The following is a 22,170-nucleotide window of genomic DNA, read 5'->3' as shown; positions in this document are numbered from 1 at the left end:
ATAAATATTGGCCAGGACACTGGGGAGAACACCCCTGCTCTTCTTCGAAACAGTGCCTTGGAATCTTTTACCTGCGAGAGCAGACGGGGCCTCGGTTTAACAAGTCAGCCATGGCACCTCCGGCAGTGTAGCACTGGTGTGTCGGCCTGGATTATGTGTTCAAGTCACTGGAACTGGAACCCACAACCTTCTGACTCAGCCGCGAGTGCTACCCACTCAGCCGCGGCAGATCCTATTATTCCAAAACTGTCAAGTCTCTTTAGTGCACACAGTAAGCGCATATACTATTCGTCAGACACTGCATACATCCCTGCATGTTTGTTTGAACGGTATCAGGCTACTGAGTGTGGGCAGAATAGGTACACATACACATTTACCCATTGGCGCGGCTTGAAAGTCTTGCTCGGGATAGCGAGTGGATACTGGAAAGCTTCAATGGGCTCCACTGTCTTTACGTTATCACTCTGCTTGTCCGACATCCAGTACTGGAGTAGAAATTTCCTGCAACTAAATAATGGGAAGATCAAAGCCACTGCTCCTGATTTTGCAATAGTTATGGCGAGGATAACAGCACTTGTCGTTATTACAGGGTAAATCTGACAGCAACTTCTGGCGTCCGCACATGCGCAGTTAAATGCAGAAATCCAGAGTTCCTTGAGAGCTTCCTGCTCTTCAAGCAATGCCATGGGATCTTCAGTGTCAACACGGTCTACCCGAACAGGTAGCTCACCTGAACATCAGCCCCTCCAAAAATGCAGTAACCCCGTCAGCATAGCGGTGTGAGCTGTGAGGAGGATGCCAAGAGGCTGCAGGGTGATTTGGACAGGTTAGGTGAGTGGGCAAATGCATGGCTGATGCAGTATAATGTGGATAAATGTGAGGTTGTCCACTTTGGTGGCAAAAACAGGAAGACAGAATATTATCTGAATGGTGACAGATTAGGAAAAGGGGAGGTGCAATGAGACCTGGGTGTCATGGTTCATCGGTCATTGAAGTTTGGCATGCAGGTACAGCAGGTGGTGAAGAAGGCAAATCGCATGTTGGCCTTCATAGCGAGGGGATTTGAGTATAGGAGCAGGGAGGTCTTACTGCAGTTGTACAGAGCCTTGGTGAGGCCACACCCGAAATATTGTGTTCAGTTTTGGTCCCCTAATCTGAGGAAGGACATTTTTGCTATTGAGGGAGTACAGCGAAGGTTCACCAGATTGATTCCTGGGATGGCAGGACTAACATATGAGGAGACACTGGATCAACTGGGCTTGTATCCACTGGAGTTTAGAAGAGAGGGGATCTCATAGAAACATAAAATTCTGACAGGATTGGACAGGTTAGATGCATGAAGAATGTTCCCGATGTTGGGGAAATCCAGAACCAAGGGTCACAGTCTAAGGATAAGGGGTAAGCCATTCAGGACCGAGATGAGGAGAAACTTCTTCACTCAGGGAGTTGTTGACCTGTGGAATTCTCTACCGCAGAAAGTTGTTGAGGCCAGTTTGTTAGATATATTCAAGAGGGAGTTAGATATGGCCCTTATGGCCAAAGGGATCAAGGGGTATGGAGAGAAAGCAGGAAAGGGGTACTGAGGTTGAATGATCAGCCATGATCTTATTGAATGGTGGTGCAGGCTCAAAGAACCGAATGGCCTACTCCTGCACCTATTTTCTATGTTTCTATGTTGCCAACATTGCAGGATTGCCCTGGAGTATCCAGGAATTGAAGATTAATCTCCTCGATGCTACTGCCAGCAAAAACCCAGGAGAAAAATCAGAGGATAGGGAGGCGTGAAAAAAAAAATCATTTTCTTTAAATTATAGAAATATTAGAAATGGGGGGGGGGAGAAAAGGCTGTTTTGACCATGCAGGGTGCTTGGGAGGCGAGAGGTCATGTGATGAAACCTCCAGCAATACCTGTACTCAGAGTTGGCAACCCCTATCTCAGCAATGCACCCCAGTGCGAGAACATAAAGGAGGTTAGGTTAAAATTCCACCATCCAGTTAAAGGGGCACATCACCGGTGCAAAAATGCGGATGGCTTCAAATGCAGTCTCCAAAACCAGAAGCTTTCCCTCTGGAGTTTGCAAACCCAATGAAGCACAGTTTGGAGCGGGTGTTAGGTGGCAAGATGCTAAGTCAGACAGCACACTGCACAAATGCTCTTCCCCGGCTTCTGCCAGTCATTGAAGCAACAGCACAGGAAGCACCTATTCATCTCACTTCCCCACCCTTTTTCCCCCATATCCTTTTGTATTCTTCCCTTTCAACTACTTATCCGATTCACTTTTAAATGATGTCTCTGCCTGCACCTTTGTGGCGAAGCATTCCACATTCTAATAACCCTCTGGGCAAAATCTCTTCCAACTATCCCTTTTATTCTTCTCGTGATAATCCCCAGCCTACGCCCCATCATGGGATCAATGGGTGGGGGAGGGATATTAAAACAAGTCAGATGATTCTGCTCCACTCAACTCCATGCCTTCCCCTCACTTTGATGAATGACGACACCTGCAGGGGAATCTGTAGTAGTGCAGATCATTTTAAAAGAACTGCAGCTGTAACGGTTTATTTATAAACTTTGAGCTTGCTGCTAACATCATTGGAGTGTCAGCAAGCGCTTCAATTGCATTCGTCAATGCCTGCTCTTGTTGATAGGAGGCTCCCGAGATATGAGAAGTGGCCCACTGTGTCCAGGGCTGCGCGGCAAGGACAGGTTGGTGGAGGACCTTTGTCTCACTGATGTTTAGCGTAAGGCCCATACTTTCGTACGCCTCAGTAAATACGTCAACTATGTCCTGGAGTTCAGCCTCTGCGTGCACAGACACAGGCGTCATCCGCGTACTGGAGCTCGATGACAGAGGTTGGAGTGGTCGAGATCCAACACCGCTTCCAGTGCGCCAGTGCAGCCTTCGGCCGCCTTAGGAAGAAGACCAGGTCCTCAAAACTGCCACCAAGCTCATGGTCTACAGAGCTGTAGTAATACCAGCCCTCCTCCTGTATGGCTCAGAAACATGGACCATGTACAGCAGACACCTCAAGTCGCTGGAGAAATACCACCAATGACGTCTCCACAAGATCCTACAAATCCCCTGGGGGGACAGACGTACCAATATTAGCGTCCTTGTCCAGGCCAACATCCCCAGCATTGAAGCACTGACCACACTATCAGCTCCGCTGGGCAGGGCCATATCGTTTGCATGCCAGACACGAGACTCCCAAAGAAAGTGCTCTACTCGGAACTCCTTCACGGCAAACGAGCCAAAGGTGGGCAGCGGAAACGTTACAAGGGACACCCTCAAAGCCACCCTGATAAAGTGCAACACCCCACTGACACCTGGGATTCCCTGGTCAAAGACCGCCCTAAGCGGAGGAAGAGCATCCGGGAGGGCACTGAGCTCAGTCTCAACGCTGAGAGCATGCAGAGATCAAGCGCAGGCAGTGGAAAGAGCCTGCCGCAAACCAGTCCCACCCACCCTTTCCTTCAACGACTATCTGTCCCACCTGTGACAGAGTCTGTGGTTCTCGTATTGGACTGTTCAGTCACCTAAGGACTCATGTTAAGAGTGGACGCAAGTCTTCCTCGATTCCGAGGGACTGCCTATGATAATGATAATTGTATTACATCTACCCATATCCTCTCCATCACTGAGTGCCCATTTCCACCTTTTTAAAAAATTCATTCCGGTATGTGGGAGTCACTGGCAAGGCCAGCATTTATTGCCCATCCCCAATTGCCACCTGGTGGTGAACTGCCGCCTTGAACCGCTGCAGTCCGTGTGGTGAAGGTACACCCACAGTGCTGTTAGGGAGTGAGTTGTGGGATTTTGACCCAGCGACGATGAAGGAACGCCGACATATTTCCAAGGCAGGATGCTATGTGACTTGGAGCACTTGCAGGCGGTGGTGGCTCATGCGCCTGCTGCCCTTGTCCTTCTAGGTGGTGGAGGTCGTGGGTTTGGGAAGTGCTGCCCAAGAAACCTTGGCGAGTTGCTGCAGTGCCTCTTGTCGATGGTACACACTGCAGCCACGGTGCGCCGGTGGTGGAGGGAGTGAATGTTTAAGCTGGTGGATGGGGTGCTAATCAAGCGGGCTGCTTTGCCCTGGGATGATATCGAGCTTCTTGAGTGTTGTAGGAGCTGCACTCATCCAGGCAAGTGGAGAGTATTCCATCACACTCCTGACTTGTGCCTTGGAGATGGTGGAAAGGCTTTGGGGAGTGACGAGGTGAGACACTCACCACAGAATACCCAGCCTCTGACCCGCTCTTGTTGCCATGGTATTTGTGTGACTGGTCCTGTTTAGTTTCTGGTCAATGGTGACCCCCAGGATGCTGATGCTGAGGGATTAGTCGATGGTAACGCCATTGAATATCATGGGGAGGTGGCTAGACTCTCGCTTGTTGGAGATAGTCATTGCCTGACACTTGGTGTGAATGTTACTTGCCACTTATCAGCCCAAGCCTGAATGTTGTCCAGGTCTTGCTGTATGCGGGCACGGACTGCTCCATTATCTGAGGAGTTGCGAATGGAACTGATCACTGTGCAATCATCAGCAAACATCCCCACTTCTGACCTTGATGGAGGGAAGGTCATTGATGAAGCAACTGAAGATGGTTGGGCCTAGGATACTGTCGTGAGGAACTCCTACAGCGATGTCCTGGGGCTGAAGTGATTTACCTTCAATAACCGCCTTATTTTGTGCTCGGTATGACTCCAGCCAGTGAAGAATTCCACCCCCCCACCCTCACATTCCATTGACTTCCATTTTATTAGGGTTCTTTGATGCCACACTCAGTCAAATGCTGTCTTGATGTCAAGTGCAGCCACTCTCACCTCACATGTGGAATTCAACTCTTTTGTCCACATTTGGACCAAGATTGGAATGAGGTCTGGGGCTGAGAGGTCCTGGCAGAACCCAAACCGGACATCGGTGAGCAGGTTATTGGTGAGTAAGTGCCGCTTGATAGCACTGTCAACGACACCTTCCATCACTTTGCTGAGAATTGAGAGTAGACTGATGGGACAGTAATTGGCCTGATTGGATTTGTCTGGCTTTTATGGACAGGACATACCTGGGCAGTTTTCCACATTGTCAGATAAATGCCAGTGTTGTAGCTGTACTGGAACAGCTTGGCTAGAGGCACGGCTAGTTCCAGAGCACAGGTCTTCAGCACAACAGCCAGGATGTTGTCGAGGCCCATAGCCTTTGCTGTATCCAGTGCATTCCGCCTCTTCTGGATATCACCTGGAGTGAATCAAATTGGCTGAAGACTGGCTTGTGATGGTGGGGACCTCAGGAGAAGGCCGATATGGATCATCCACTGGGGACTTCTTGCTGAAGATGGTTGCAAACGCTTCAGTCTCATCTTTTGCACTTGCGCGCTGGGCTCCGCCATCGTTGAGGACCTCTAGCATCGCCCGTTTTCACCGCTGCCTCAGCTGATTGGCTGTTGAAATCCATGCCTTTGTTACCTTACACAACGCACTTCTGGCCGGCCTAGCTTCTTCAACCCTCCATAAACTTAAGGTCATGTAAACCTCTACGGCCTGTGTCCCATCTCGCACCAAATCCCGTTCACCTATCACCTCTGTACTCGCTGACTTACACTGGCTCCCAGCCCGGCGACGCCTCGAATTTAAAATTTTCATTCTTGTTATCAAATCGTTCCTCATTCCTCCCGATCTTTGTAACCTCCTACAACCCTCTGAGATCTATGCGCTCCTCCAATTCTGGCCTCTTGCGCATCCCCTGGACCTGATGGCTTACATTCTAGGGTCTTAAAAGTGGCTACAGAGATAGTGATTGTAATCTACCAAAATTCCCTGGATTCTGAGGCAGTTGCAGCAGATTGGAAAACCACAAATGTAATGCCCCTATTTTAAAAAGGAGGCAGACAAAAAGCAGGAAACTATAGACCAGTTAGCCTAACATCTGTTGTTGGAAAAATGCTGGAGTCCATCATTAACAAAGCAGCAGTGGGACATTTGGAAAAGCATAATTCAATCAGGCAGAGTGAGCATGGTTTTATGAAAGGGAAATCATGTTTGACAAATTTGCTGGAGTTCTTTGAGGATGTAACAAGCAGGGTAGATAAGGATGTGGTGTATTTGGATTTCCAGAAGGCATTTGTAAAGTGGTTGGGGGTAATATATTAGCATGGATAGAGGATTGGCTAACGAACAGAAAACAAAGAGCCAGGATAAATGAGTCATTTTCCGGTTGGCAAACTGTAACTAGTGGGATGCCGCAGGGATCGGTGCTGGGTCCTCAACTAGTTACGATCTATATTAATGACTTGGATGAAGGGACCGGGTATAATGTTGCCAAGTTTGCTGATGATACAAAGATGGGTGGGAAAGCAAATTGTGAGGACACAAAGAATCTGCAAGGGATGTAGACAGGCTAAGTGAGTGGGCATAAATTTATCAGATCGAGTATAATGAGAAAATGAGGTTATCCACTTTGGCAGAAAAAATTGAAAAGCAAATTATAATTTAAATAGAGAAAAATTGCAACATGCTGCAGTATAGAGACACCTGGGGGTCCTCGTGCATGAAACACAATTGTTAGTATGCAAATACAGCAAATAATCAGGAAGGCAAATGGAATGTTGGCCTTTATTGCAAGGGGGATAGAATATAAGAGCAGAGAAGTCCTGCTACAGGGTCTTGGTGTACCTAGAGTACTGCATACAGTTTTGGTCTCCGTAAGGATATACTTGCATTGGAGGCTGTTCAGAGAAGCTTCATTAGGTTGATTCCGGAGATGAGGGTGTTGACTTATGAAGAAAGGTTGAGTAGGTTGGGCCTCTACTCATTGGAGTTCAGAAGAATGAGAGGTGATCTTATCGAAACATATAAGATAATGAGGGGGTTTGACAAGGTGGATGCAGAGAGGATATTTCCACTTATAGGGGAAACTAAAACTAGGGGACATAGTCTCAGGATAAGGGGCCGCCCATTCAAAACTGAGATGAGGAGGAATAGCTTCTCAGAGGGTTGTAAATCTGTGTAATTCTCTGCCCCAGAGAGCTGTGGAGGCTGAATCATTGAATATATTTAAGGCGGAGATTTTGAGTGATGTGAATAAAGGGTTATGGGGAGCGGGCAGGGAAGTGGAGCTGCGTCCATGATCAGATCAGCCACGATCTTATTAAATGGCAGAGCAGGCTCGAGGGGCCAGGTGGCCTGCTTTTTTATGTTCTTATCCCCGATTTCCAAGGCCCCGTCATTGGTGACCGTGCCTTTAGCTGCCGAGGGAATTCCCTCCACTAAACCTCTCCGCCTCTCTCCTCCTTTAAGTCGCTTCTTAAAACCGACCTCCACCTGTTCCAATATCTCCTTACGTCAAATTTTGTTTGACGACGCTCCTGTGAAGCACCTTGATACATTTTATCACATTGAAGGTGCTATATAAATGCAAAATATTGTTGTTGTTCAATCCAACTGTTGCCATTTCCTCTGCTGTTTATTAAGAGTGCAACATTACTCGCATCATCAACTTAATTGGTGTCGACATCCTCACGACCTATAGAAGTCATCTTTCCCGGCAGGCCTCTTCAGCTCCGCAAAAAATATCACGAACCTCACAACTTCCAGACGTCGAATTAAAACTTTTATTTATCAATATATTAGACATGAAAAACAAACTGATCAAAATAAATCGTTCATGCACGTGGATACAAAAAATAAAAATAAAAGTGCCAAAAATACAATATTTACTAATTGGGACACTTTACCTTTCCCTATACCAGTTTCAGCTGTACCAGGGCGTTGGGACGACAACAGTGCTAAAGTAAAACAAATAGAATCGCTGCCTACTCCTGAACTCCATGCTCAGTTAAGCTTTCTACTCACGTCAAGTTCAATGCAATGATGTACAAATCTGTTAAAAGGTTGTCAAAAAGTTATCAAAGTTAGAAAGAGTCCACACACCTCAGTTAATTGCTTTGTGCTAGTTAACGGTCAGGTTGACCAGAATCTTGGCAGTGTAGGTTCGCAGTGTGCTAGTGCACTGCTAGAAAGTTTGAAATGGGAGAGAGTTAAAGTTTGAAAGCACAGATTAAACTGAATAGCGAAGGTACAGGGGTATTTACCTTCAGGCCGTTTAATATTTCAGTGCTCTCTGAATTCTAGGACACTTTTCATTCCAGCTCTGCATCTCGTTGCGGGTCCTGCATTTGGACAGTCTGCAGCACAAGAGCTTCCAATGGTTACAACAAAAAAAAAAGCCCCTCCGATATTGTTTGGCGTGGAGTGTCTCAAGAAAAGGAACAACCGTGCACCGTATAACTCAGTTACAAGCTGCATGGTTTAGGAAAACTTGACAACACAACCGTTTTGTGAGGTAGAGTTGGTACAACAGTCGCTTACAAATCTGCAAATTTGAAAATCCCTGAACCTTCTCGTTCAGTTCACACTTAATCCTGATCAGGACAGCCAGTTCCCCCCCATCCCAAGTGCAAAGCTTTTGGAATTAACTTCCTTCCACTTGGTAATACTGGTGTCACAGAAGTGGGTAAAAGGAAGGTGGCTTTGGCTATAATAGAGCACCACCAGGGATGCTCTCAAAACAGCATTTGCTAACCTGCTCCCATTCCTTGAACAAAGTGATTGTTGCCAACGGCCAGGAGCTGTACAGAAGCATTCTGCCCATAAATCGGTAAGAATGAATGTACAATAATATTGCATGAATCTGTGGAGCTCTGGGTTGGTTTAATAATAATGTATAATATGCTGGGTTGGTTTCAGTATTAATGTATAATAATTACGGGGAGGAGAGGGATGCGATTTATTTGTTTGAAGCGCGAGTGCCATGTTAAGAGAAAGGGGAATAAAATGAGTAAAATGGACAAATGCTGGGTTTTGCTGATGCACATTTTCTTTTCCTGATGTGGCTCTGTTCAGTAGCCGCGATCTCTGTCGGCCCCCCACCCCCTCCTTTCTCTGTGGAAGTGTTTTCTTTGCTATGGCAGGAATAATTTATTTTCAGTTAGCAAAGAACAAAAAGAACACAAACTTCGCAAGCGTCACTACTTCGTCCTTCCTTTAAATGGCCCAAATCCAGGTAACTGTAAACCGCTGGGGTCAGGGAGCAGTTGTATATGTGTTTGTACATTTTAGGCTCCAGGGTAATGGCCTTCTCGAAGAAAGACTTGCATTTATAATGTGCCTTTCACAACCTCAGGACAGCCAAAGCACATTACAGTCAACCAAGTGCTTTCTGAAATATAATCACTGTTGTAAATGATTTTTGTATTGTTAACACAGTGCAACAGCTGGAGCATTTGACGTCCCATTTTGACATTACGGGTGAACCTCCTGCGATGCTGCTCACGGTTAAGACAGAGCATGTGGGCTGTTGTAAGGTCAGGGACATTGTACTACGTGTAGCTACGTGACCTTCAAGGCAAAGTAAGAGAATTGCTCGCAAGTAAATACTAGCTTCATACACGGGTCAAGAAAGAGACTGTTGCTGTTTAAAGAAAACACACTGGGTGATTTCATGTCGAGGTTGATGAAGGGACACGGACAGAAACACACAGTCTGGCTCTGGTATTTTACGTTCCTGGAGTGTTCCTATTTTATACACTTTTTTCCTGAGGTGTGACAGAAAGTTGAGTGTGACATGGAAGAGTGACGGGCAGGAAATACACACCAGATGTGCTTCTTAAAAAATGATCAGCAAATCTTCTGTGGAATTGTTCAGTGATTCAGAAGGAGAAGAGGATTAGACCAAGAATGGTGTTATTTTACAGATAGATGTCTTGGAGGGCTGAGTCTTTGCCTCAATATTGTAAAATCCCTGTTATGAGCAGTTAACCCACCCCACCCAATGGGTTGAGTTATATGAAGAGGAGATTTATTCAGAAGCCCAACTGAAGTATCAGTTTCGATAATGCTGAATGTTGTAACAAGAGGCTGTATATTATATAATGGTGGGGAAGCCATGCACTGAACTGGAAGTTCAATTGCAATAATAGTTCACTATTCTTCCAACATGTGTACGCTTTTGTACCAAGTCTACCTGACAAACGCTGCACTGAAATAGCGAAAGATGGAAGCAAAATTATTTATTGGTGGACTGGTTAGGAAATCAAGAGACCTGCTACTTGATATTAGGGAAGAAACACTTTTGGAAGCTGGCAAGCACTGCAAATGGTCTTCTTTCAAAGAATCCATTTCCGTAAGTGGGCAACCAGCAAATTATTTGGCACTGCTGAACAGATTGAATAATCGGTTATGAATGGGTAATGCTGGCGGGCCTTTTAGAGCCTATCAATCATGGGGAGCAAAAGGACTAAAACACAATAGGACAAGCAAATGTACTGCAAACATAAGGCACGAATCTTCCTACAGTTGTGCTTGTACTGCGCATACTCTGAACAGGGATTGACTTGTTTACACCAGAAACAAAATATACAAATCATGACCTATTTTACCATTGCTAGACCCTAAACTCCGCCTTCACTGACTGCCAGCTACGTGGTCCCGGATCCAGAGGCACAAAAGACTCCTGAAACTTCATTTAAAAAGGATACAGCACGTCACAGAAAGGATTCCGTTTTGTAAACTTTGCCTGTCAATTTTAGCGCTCCTGATTCCGCGTTAGAACCTGTGATGAAACAACTTTGGATGCCCTACTGAAGGCCAGAGAAGGTGCGTGTCAGTCGGTGCTGGCAACCGATGTCGCGCTCTCTGATCAAGGCGAGTCCCTTACAGCAGTGACCAGAGCCAGTGATGGTGTGACACCTCACGAATTAACGGCAGTGTCCCCGTATTCCTCGTTCCAGCGCCTGTACGCGTCGAGTGTCTGAGGGCCCACACTTCGCTTGATCTTCCTGCGTGAATCTTCAAAGTCGGTCAGTCGGATCTTTCTCACCTAGACAGGCGGGATAATGCAAGGTACAAAGTCACGTCTGGTTAAGTGTACACATGCTCATACACACACACACACACGTGCCCTCCTTGCTCCAACATCACTCCCCACAAATACACTTCCCACTCTAGCTCCACTTCACCCCGATCTTCTCATTCGCCTACAGTCGCTGGAGAAATACCACCAACAATGTCTCCGCAAGATCCTACAAATCCCCTGGGAGGACAGACACACCAACATTAGCGTCCTCGACCTGGCCAACATCCCCAGCACTGAAGCACTGACCACACTTGATCAGCTCCGGTGGGCAGGCCACATTGTCCTCATGCCCAGACACGGGACTCCCAAAGCAAGTGCTCTACTCGGAACTCCTTCACGGCAAGCGAGCCAAAGGTAGATAGAGGAAACGTTACAAGGACACCCTCAAAGCCTCCCTGATAAAGTGCAACATCCCCATCGACACCTGGGAGTCCCTGGCCAAAGACCGCCCTAAGTGGAGGAAGTGCATCCAGGAGGGCGCTGAGCACCTCGAGTCTCATCGCCGAGAGCATGCAGAAATCTAGCGCAGGCAGTGGAAGGAGCGTGCGGCAAACCAGTCCCACCCTCCCCTTCCCTCAACGACTATCTGTCCCACCTGTGACAGGGACTGTGGCTCTCGTATTGGACTGTTCAGCCACCTACGGACGCATTCTAAGAGTGGAAGCAAGTCTTCCTCGACTCCGAGGGACTTCCTATGATGATAATGATGCTCATAAACACACCGCGAGCATTGCCACGTGCAGTTCACCGGTAGAGCAACAAAATGTTCAGGAGCCAGGGTTAAAAATCCCTGTCTTTGAAATGCAGCTACAATGAAGGAGTCTGTGGTGTATGAACAGAGCTGGTTGACACTAGCAATTCTACACATGGGAGAGTTTTAGATAGAGGAGAAGAAGTGAACCTCACCTCACTGGCAGCCATATTCCTCACTTCTTCTGGCTTGAGCTCTGAGGGAAAAGGAAAACATGTAATTCTGACAACTCAAAACTTCAAACCAGAACAGCTGAAACTCTGCAGAAACAACAAAGGTGCACACCTCAGCATTTTCTGGGACCAGTAAAACTGACTACAAAGCTGCTGGATTGTCGTAAAAGCGTTAATGGTTCAGTGACGTCCCATAGAGAAGGAAATCTGCTCTTCTGACCCGGTCTGGCCTAGATGTGCCTCCAGTCCCACACCAACGTATTTGACTCTTTAACAGCTCTCTGAAGTGGCCCAGCGAGCCCTTTAGTTGTTTCAATTAACACCACCTTCTCAAGGCAACTAAGGATGGGCAATAAATGCCAACTATGCCAGTGACACCCATATTCAGAGAATGAATTTTAAAGAGTGAATATTGACACCACAGCCAATGAGTTGAAGGCAGGGCGGGTCTTGGATCTCCAAGATCATGGCAGAAACGACAGCAAACCGAGTATCCCAGGTATAGCAGGACTTTTTCTTCAGCAAAATGCAGCTAGTGGGGAATAGTTACATACAAATTATGTGCGTAAAAATCAATCCCCATCACTTACAGCAGCTTCTCTCTTCAGTTTAGAAACCCATTTAATAAACCTTTGGCTGTTGGAATGGATAGAATAAAGGGCCAGTTAAAAGGCGGCAGATAGTGGATCAATCCCAACCAACTGGAATATTGTGGACAATTCTGGGCACCACAGTTTAGGAAGGAATTCAAGGCCTTTGAGAGGGTGCACAGGAGATTTACCAGAATGGTACCAGGGATGAGGGACTTCAGTTACGTGGAGAGGCTGGAGAAGCTGGGGTTGTTCGCCTTAGAAGATAATTTAATAGAAGTGTTCAAAATCATGAAGGGTTTTGACAAGAGTAAATAACGGGAAGCTGTTTCTAGGGGCAGGAGGGTCAGTAACCAAAGGACACAGATTTAAGGTAATTGGCAAAAGAACCAGAGGGGGAGATGGGAGAATTTTTCTATATAAACAGTTATGATGTTCTGAAATGCGCTGGAAGCAGACTCAATTGTAATTTTCAAAAGGGAATAAAGGGGAAACATTTTCAGGGCTATGGGGAAAATGCAGGGGGTCCAATTGGATAGCTGTACCAAAGAGCAGGCACGATAGGCCAAATGGCCTCCTTCTGTGCTGTACGATACATCACATCACCTACCTCGAATTGGGCCCAGTGCTGCATCCTTCGCCAGTGCAGTCAGGTCACTCCCCGAATATCCTTCTGTTTGTCTGTAAGGAGCGAGAAGATAGAAAACATCTCAAGTCTTGGTTAAAAAAAAACACGTTAAAATATGGAACACCTGCCGAGTATTCAGGGTCTTTTAGATTGAACAGCGACCAATAAAGATGCTCCCGAATAAGAAGTCTCATGAGAAGCATTTAAAGGAAATGGTACAGGACTGTATTGCAGCACAAACTGCCCGAGGTCAAGCTAGCCCAACAGTGTAAAACTATTTGCCTCTAACATTTCAACCTCAACAAGTTGCAATTTTATATAAAAGCACCCAAGCACGATACACAGGTAATCGAACGGTAAGCAAGGAAGTGTTTAGGAGAGGGGAATCTCAGTTTGGGTGAAAAAGAAGGTTGCAAATGGAAAAAGAGAGGGCCAATTTGAAAGGCGCAGGTTGCTGGAAGCTCAGATAATGCAGACAAGAGTCTGAGGAGTTAAGAAGAATGAGAGGTGATCTTATTGAAACGTATAAGATACTGAGAGGGCTCGACAGAGTGGATGCAGACAGGATGTTTCCACTCATGGGGGAATCTAGAACTAGGGGGCATAGTTTCAGAATAAGGGGCCGTCCATTTAAAACTGAGATGAGGAGGAATTTCTTCCCTGAGGTTTGTAAATCTGTGGAATTCTCTGCCCCAGAGAGTTGTGGAGGCTGGGTCATTGAATATATTTAAGGCAGAGATAGACAGATTTTGAGCGATAAGGGAGTAAAGGGTTATGGGGAGCAGGCAGGGAAGTGGAGCTGAGTCCATGATCAGATCAGCTATGATCTTATTAAATGGCGGAGCAGGCTCGAGGGGCCAAATGGCCTACTCCTGCTCCTGTTTCTTATGACCGAAGGATGCAGGAGAGGAGGTTGAGAAGTAAGATTCGCAGTAAGATTAACATTCACACTGTTAACTCACACTACCATAATGTGATGAGTGCGAAACATTATCCCTGTCTGGGTTGGTAGGTGGGGAAAAGGGGAACCACCAACTGCTACTTCATGGTCTTTATAGGGACAGGAATAAGTGGGTCAACGTTGGAAAACATCAGTGAAGGAGTTGCCCACCAGGTCGTTTCCCCAGAACCTTAAGTCACATTAGCTACATTTACATTCTTTATACCTCGTCAGGATTCGTCTAACTAGCTGATCACTTGAACCACCTAGTCATTGGTTCAGACACAAAGTTCTCAATGTTCAACCACCTTGTAATGTACACATGCCACGCATTACCACACACATCATCTTTACCTTTACACTGGATAGGAGATCTTAGTGACCCATGGAGAATCCTGCTAACAGTGCCTAATTAAAGTGGTTCTTCCAGTTGTCTCAGGAAGCTTTGGAGCAGAGCTGTCCAAGCTTTTGTTTTCAAGTACAACAGATTGCACATCCACTAATGAGGCAATAGTGCTAAACACAGACCTTTCCAGACCTCCAGGCACACAAAATTCAATCTGCACAAAGCAGTAATACAAATGGGGACTGAACTGTCTGGTCTTTGATGGCACGTGGCCCCAGCCTGGATATCCTTGAAAGAAAGGTACAGACAAGGTTTTACCCGAGGAATGCATCGGATAGGTTCTGGCTATGAATGTGATTGTAGAACATTGCTAGATTCAGGGGCACTCCATTTAGACGGCTTCCATCAATTGCAACCTAGTGCCTTTTGCAGCCTATGGAAGAAACTGAAAGCTATGGGCCAAATCTTCGATGGAAGTTCGAGGGTGCGTGAGACTCTCATTAAACCCTTTCTGTCTCAAGCGAAGGGTATTTGCAAGGTTGACTAATGCTGCCTTTCCTATTTAATGTCTAGCAATGACCATAAGGAATGGCCTCAGAGTTTGTGTTGACATTGCTGCAAATACTACAGCCCTCCTTTTTGCAGGCTGCCTCATCATTTATTGCATTCTACTCACCATTTTGAGCAATGGGTTAACAGGTGGGATAAGATGGTTAGTGTCCTCAAGTGCGATATGATGGCCTTGCATTGCTTAATAGAGGGCCACAAAAGGTACTGAGTGGAAGATTAGAACAAGAATAGGCTATGTAATTCCTCGAGCATGTTTCGCCATTCAGTTAGATCATGGCTGATCTGTATCTTAATCCCATCAACCCAATACAAGGGGCATTGGTCTCCTTTGTTGGTTGACATTGGTACCTGGGAGGCCATAACTCGTCAGCCAAAGCCCCAAAAGAGGTTAAGCCTGTGAGGTACAAGACATGCCCAAACAGTTCTCCTTCATGGCTCAGAACTACTGGGCGTGCAATGGAAGGGCTTTCTCTGACCCATGCGTCAGATCAAGGAACCGAGTGGTCTAGAGGAGGATTCAGCCTCACTATGAGCACAGCTCTGTAAAAAGCCAACACAAGGGCTTGGAGTAAGCAGTTGGTGAGTAAGCCTGGTAACATGGCATTGAACCTGGATGCTTTGAACATTAAGGTGCCAGACAAGTTAGTCAATTTTCCAAAGCTCACGATTCAGGAATTGTCTCTTTGGATTAGAAACTTGCAAATGTCACTCCATTATACAAGGGAGGGAGTGAGAAACCAGGAAACTACAGGCCTGTCCGTTTGACATCAATTGTGGGGAGGTTACTGGAATCCATCAACCTCCCCACAATAGATATCAGGCCTAGCCTTGTTACTGTACTTGCCACTGTAAGCTTACAAAACTGCTCACTGAATCAGCTGATCAGAGGGTTGGCATGGATTTGTGACGGGTACGTTATGCTGCACTAATCTAGATCCATTTTTTTTTTTGAGGAGGTCACGAACATGGTGGATTAAGGGCATTTGATAAGACTGCACAATAGAGTCGCAGCAAATATGAAGTTGCGCACAATTGGAGATAAACTTGTGACACGGTTCGCTAATTAATTGGGAGGTGGGAGACAAGAGAGTCGGGATAACAGGATCGTTCGCTGGTACTGGCAACTGGTATTCCTCGGGGATCTGTTCTGGGGCCTCAACTTTTCACCATGTATATTCATGACTTGGATGAAGGAAGAGAGTTGTATATCCAAGTTTGCTGATGACAGATTCACCAGAATTATACCAGTACTTAATTTCTGAAAAGGTTGCATATATAACGCTTCTATTGCCTCAAGAATACATGGTTGATGGGTCATCTAACTGAGATCAAAGGGATTCAATAGGACAGACACAGAGAAACTATTTCCTCTAGTGGGGGAATTTTAGAACAAGGGAGCACAAACTTAAAATCAGAGCCATTTAGAAGTGAAATCAGGATAGCTTGATCTTGAGACTCCAACTTGAAGTGTTTCTGCAGGTCTCAAGGGGCTGCCCAAAATAAACAATCTATGACAGAATAAAAATGTCCCAAAAAATGGCTCATCAGGACTACCCACGTCAACAGTTGAAACAGTTTGTGACGGACTTACTTGGCCAAATGGCCCAGGTCCTTTCGGCTCAGTGGATTCCTGTGTTTGGCCAAAAGATTTGTAATCAGCACCAATCGTGTCTGGGGAGGAGGGAGACAGGAGAAAGAGAATTAAAGTTACTGTACACAATTAATCAGAACCCTAACTAACATGCACCACACTCGGTACCAGGGCCTGCCCATTCTGGTAGGACGTTAAGTTGGAGAATTTATATAAATAACTATGGATGCCAGGGAGAGAAAAAAAAGTGTACTTCTATATTCATTGCTAATTGCTTTTCCCCACAGTCAAGAACAACAACCAGCTCATGTACTTCTACTCTATCCCAATGCTCCAGGGCTTGGACAGCCTGCTCTTCTCACCTCCTTCACAGCCATCCACAGACACCAGAGGGAGAGCGAGACCATCGCCCCGACCCGAGGGAGAGCGAGACCATCGCCCCGACCCGAGGGAGAGCGAGACCATCGCCCCGACCCGAGGGAGAGCGAGACCATCGCCCCGACCCGAGGGAGAGCCAGACCATCGCCCCGACCCGAGGGAGAGCCAGACCATCGCCCCGACCCGAGGGAGAGCCAGACCATCGCCCCGACCCGAGGGAGAGCCAGACCATCGCCCCGACCCGAGGGAGAGCCAGACCATCGCCCCGACCCGAGGGAGAGCCAGACCATCGCCCCGACCCGAGGGAGAGCCAGACCATCGCCCCGACCCGAGGGAGAGCCAGACCATCGCCCCGACCCGAGGGAGAGCCAGACCATCGCCCCGACCCGAGGGAGAGCCAGACCATCGCCCCGACCCGAGGGAGAGCCAGACCATCGCCCCGACCCGAGGGAGAGCCAGACCATCGCCCCGACCCGAGGGAGAGCCAGACCATCGCCCCGACCCGAGGGAGAGCCAGACCATCGCCCCGACCCGAGGGAGAGCCAGACCATCGCCCCGACCCGAGGGAGAGCCAGACCATCGCCCCGACCCGAGGGAGAGCCAGACCATCGCCCCGACCCGAGGGAGAGCCAGACCATCGCCCCGACCCGAGGGAGAGCCAGACCATCGCCCCGACCCGAGGGAGAGCCAGACCATCGCCCCGACCCGAGGGAGAGCCAGACCATCGCCCCGACCCGAGGGAGAGCCAGACCATCGCCCCGACCCGAGGGAGAGCCAGACCATCGCCCCGACCCGAGGGAGAGCCAGACCATCGCCCCGACCCGAGGGAGAGCCAGACCATCGCCCCGACCCGAGGGAGAGCCAGACCATCGCCCCGACCCGAGGGAGAGCCAGACCATCGCCCCGACCCGAGGGAGAGCCAGACCATCGCCCCGACCCGAGGGAGAGCCAGACCATCGCCCCGACCCGAGGGAGAGCCAGACCATCGCCCCGACCCGAGGGAGAGCGAGACCATCGCCCCGACCCGAGGGAGAGCGAGACCATCGCCCCGACCCGAGGGAGAGCGAGACCATCGCCCCGACCCGAGGGAGAGCGAGACCATCGCCCCGACCCGAGGGAGAGCGAGACCATCGCCCCGACCCGAGGGAGAGCGAGACCATCGCCCCGACCCGAGGGAGAGCGAGACCATCGCCCCGACCCGAGGGAGAGCGAGACCATCGCCCCGACCCGAGGGAGAGCGAGACCATCGCCCCGACCCGAGGGAGAGCGAGACCATCGCCCCGACCCGAGGGAGAGCGAGACCATCGCCCCGACCCGAGGGAGAGCGAGACCATCGCCCCGACCCGAGGGAGAGCGAGACCATCGCCCCGACCCGAGGGAGAGCGAGACCATCGCCCCGACCCGAGGGAGAGCGAGACCATCGCCCCGACCCGAGGGAGAGCGAGACCATCGCCCCGACCCGAGGGAGAGCGAGACCATCGCCCCGACCCGAGGGAGAGCGAGACCATCGCCCCGACCCGAGGGAGAGCGAGACCATCGCCCCGACCCGAGGGAGAGCGAGACCATCGCCCCGACCCGAGGGAGAGCGAGACCATCGCCCCGACCCGAGGGAGAGCGAGACCATCGCCCCGACCCGAGGGAGAGCGAGACCATCGCCCCGACCCGAGGGAGAGCGAGACCATCGCCCCGACCCGAGGGAGAGCGAGACCATCGCCCCGACCCGAGGGAGAGCGAGACCATCGCCCCGACCCGAGGGAGAGCGAGACCATCGCCCCGACCCGAGGAAGAGTCAGACCATCGCACTGACCCGAGGGAGAGGCAGACCATCGCACTGACCCGAGGGAGAGTCAGACCATCGCACTGACCCGAGGGAGAGTCAGACCATCGCCCCGACCCGAGGGAGAGCGAGACCATCGCACTGACCCGAGGGAGAGTCAGACCATCGCACTGACCCGAGGGAGAGTCAGACCATCGCACTGACCCGAGGGAGAGTCAGACCATCGCCCCGACCCGAGGGAGAGTCAGACCATCGCCCTGACCCGAGGGAGAGTCAGACCATTGTGCTGACCCGAGGGAGAGAGAGACCATCGCCCTGACCCGAGGGAGAGTCAGACCATCGTGCTGACCCGAGGGAGAGAGAGACCATCGCGCTGACCCGAGTCAGTGAGCAGTTTTGTAAGCTTACAGTGGCAAGTACAGTAACAAGGCTAGGCCTGATATCTAATAGTTCAATTACAATATTAGTGTGAGCCAAATTTAAAGAAGTGTTCATCCTGAGGAGCCTGTAAATTCGGCAGTGTGTCAGAGGGGGTTACTAAATTAACAATCATGTACTCTGACAAATACATCATTTAAAACAAAGGCTGAAAATTTCCCAGTGTCGTTCACATACTTGTTCATTTGGTAGGGAGACGAACACCCTCTTTGCAAAACGTCTGTAGGGAGAAGAATAACAATTAAAGTGATTTGAAGAATTATACTTCTATTGAGTGTATTTCAGAGTAGTTTGCTGCAACCTTGATAACGGTGCCTTATATCAAACACACCTTAACAAATCAACTTTTAAACTGTTAATTTGCCTTCTCCAAAAATGTGAGCATTCATAACCTTAGAATTATAGAAGGGATGAAGCATAGAATGAGGCCTTTCGATCCACCATGCCTGAGCCAGCCTTTGGTAGCACTGGAGTGTCAGCCTAGATCATGGGTTTAAATCTCCAGTGGGACTTGAACCTACGACTGTCTGACCCAGAGGCGAGCGTGCTACCAACGGAGGCAAACTGAAGGCAGCAGCTTCAAATGCGCACAGTTGAGGAAACGGAATGCTGCTGTTCGATGGTCCGCTTTAACATCAGAATCCAGTGAAGCAGAAAATGCAGCACATTCTTAGCTTTAGACAGTTACCGAATTAGTGTCAAAATTGCAGGCCTTATAAGCCAAGTTGCTGCAGCAGAAGCTCTTTACAAAGTTTGGTCTGCCAGAATAAAAGGTCCAAGATGCTCAAACACCTGCTGATACACTGGTTAAAGTGCACCTTTCCCCCTGTTCAAGCGTCACTCACTAATATCTAGCCAGCAAATTCCCAATGGTCACATTCTGCCAAGATCAAAACAAGACTTCATTACAAAACGGACTCCTCTGCTGCACCAGATTTCCATCCAAACTTCACATCTAAAACGGCAGGGTAGGGCAATCGGCAGGACACGGCATTCCCAACCTCAGTGCTAATAGAGGCACAGGCTACTCACCTAAGGACAGCATCATCCAGCTCCTGCGGCCTATTTGTTGCTCCCATTACTAAAACGCGATCGTCGCCACTGGATTGTACCTAAAAACAAGAGAGCTCGTCAACCATTTTGTATCAAATATACCCATTTAAAGGCACATTAATGTTCATGGCGACATTACATGCAATAAATGAGGATGAATGTGATGCTGTCCTGAATGAATTCAATGTGGTTATCGAAGACCTCTCCTGCGCTGCAAACACTGGTGTTCAGCACGAGGAGCACGTGAACCAGATGAAGAGACTGGGTGCCAGCAGCGCTGGTGACAGTGGAATCGATGACTCGGAGATTAAGTAATGCAGAGGTTGTGGGATTAACAACTGTTTGATAGCCCCATGTGAATGGGAAGGGCGGGGGCAACGATTAGATTCTAGTTCAGATGGTTTGGTTTTAAATTCGGAACTGGCCAAATGGCATAGGTTTGATATTTTAGTGCGTGCCGGTCACAGGATTTACTGGCAGACTGGTGCAGAGTCATGGCTGAATAAACATCAATGTACAGGCAGTCTTTAGCTTGCAATGACGTTAAGCAGAAGTTCATAGTTCGCGGGAAATGCTGGTTTCAGAGGATACGTTATCACGAGGAGACTGATGTGGTCATAGAACTGTCACCGCTTTGGATTGGAAATATGTTTTTTGTTACCGATTTGTATAAAAAGGTAACTGAGGCTCATGGGGGGAGGGGGAGAAAGGAGAAAGGAATAGAAGGATATGCTAATCGGATTAGATGAAGTAGGGTGGGAGGCAGCTTGCATGGAGCATTTGGACCAGTTGGACTGAATGGCCTGATTCTGTGTTGTACAGTGTATGTATGTACGATACTGGAATGTAGTTGTAACGTGCAGTCTCTTGGGTCATTCCATCATATTTTGTTACTATCTTCCAGCAGCAAACGGTAAAAGGATCTCGTTTCTGCCAATTTCATATTTCCATTGTTAACCGCTCAATGACACTGTGAAAGGTTAAATGAAATGCTGGGAGTTCAGTCATTTAACTCCACACAGCACACAAGATATTTGGGAATGTGGATTAGACCCAGTAGATGAACTGGCTAACAAAACTGCATACTATTTCAGTTTGAGACAATGGAGTTTATTTGCCCATTTCACAGAGGAAACAGGATGCAACGTTAGAACGGCTTCCCTTCACGGAGCACAGCGGAGCGCCGCAGCTGAACAGGTCGTGTAGGTGCCGTTGCGGAGATGAGAAAGCTTTCTGATTCACGATAGCCATTCTGATTGGCAGACTAATAAGCCAATCCCAAATACAGAGAGGGCAGGGGTGGGGAGGGGTGCGTGAAGGGTTAGAAGTCACGATGTTGGCTTCCCCCCAATTGAAAAGCAAACTGAAGCAAGTTCGAGTTGGAAACAAGTCAAGGAGGCAGAGTGGTCTCGCCAGAGAAAGAGGGCACCCCCGTGGCTGCAATATTAATATATTCTTACAGGGCTTGGCAGGGAGAATGTTTCCCCCCGGGCTGGGGAGTCTAGAACCAGGGGTCACAGTCTCAGAATAAGGGGTCGGCCATTTAGGACGGAGATGAGAAATATCTTCATTCACGAGGGCGGTGAATCTTTGGAATTCTCTGCCCCAGAGGGCTGTGGAGGCTCAGTCACTGAGTATATTCAAGAGAGGTCTAGGTTTTTTGGATATTAAGGGAATCAAGGGATATGGGGATAGTGCAGGAAAGTGGAGTTGAGGTACATCAGCCATGAACTTATTGAATGGCGGAGCAGGCTCAAGGGGCTGAATGGCCTACTCCTGCTCCTAATTCTTATGTTATGTTCTAATATGAACACCTTTTTCTGGTAAGAGAAAGATTGCTGCTCTGTAAAGTGAATTTAGCCCATTAATAGAGGCCAAGTAGCATCCTTTATTATTTCCTATGCAACGAGCAGCAGCATGAAATAGATTGAATTTCACCGATTATTATATTGAGTGCTGTGTGTGAAATAAATCAGTGTCTTGGTTTACAATTGACCTCAACTCACTAGAGTGTTTATCAGGCT

The 22,170-nt window shown here is 48.3% G+C and overlaps 1 protein-coding gene across 3 annotated transcripts in view; it reads right to left on the bottom strand.

The window, feature by feature from the left end:
• The window catches only part of spast (spastin), an 80,165-nt gene that overhangs the window by 5,613 nt on the left and 52,382 nt on the right, over positions 1-22,170 (bottom strand). For 2 of the 3 annotated variants that reach the window (XM_070884840.1, XM_070884841.1), the window contains 6 exons: positions 20,126-20,205; positions 19,271-19,313; positions 16,501-16,580; positions 13,036-13,106; positions 11,818-11,858; positions 7,596-10,875 (listed from right to left, as the gene is read on the bottom strand). In XM_070884840.1, coding sequence (XP_070740941.1) covers positions 10,747-10,875; positions 11,818-11,858; positions 13,036-13,106; positions 16,501-16,580; positions 19,271-19,313; positions 20,126-20,205 — 444 coding nt within the window. In that variant the 3' untranslated portion in view covers positions 7,596-10,746. Of the gene's footprint in view, positions 1-7,595; positions 10,876-11,817; positions 11,859-13,035; positions 13,107-16,500; positions 16,581-19,270; positions 19,314-20,125; positions 20,206-22,170 lie in introns of those variants that run through there. The other variant, XR_011593823.1, reaches the window with a different exon arrangement.

This window comes from Pristiophorus japonicus, chromosome 7 (assembly GCF_044704955.1).
Source record: "Pristiophorus japonicus isolate sPriJap1 chromosome 7, sPriJap1.hap1, whole genome shotgun sequence".
Lineage (NCBI taxonomy): Eukaryota > Metazoa > Chordata > Chondrichthyes > Pristiophoridae > Pristiophorus > Pristiophorus japonicus.
Note: the sequence above shows the minus strand (reverse complement) of the source record. Positions and strands in the feature narration are given on the sequence as shown.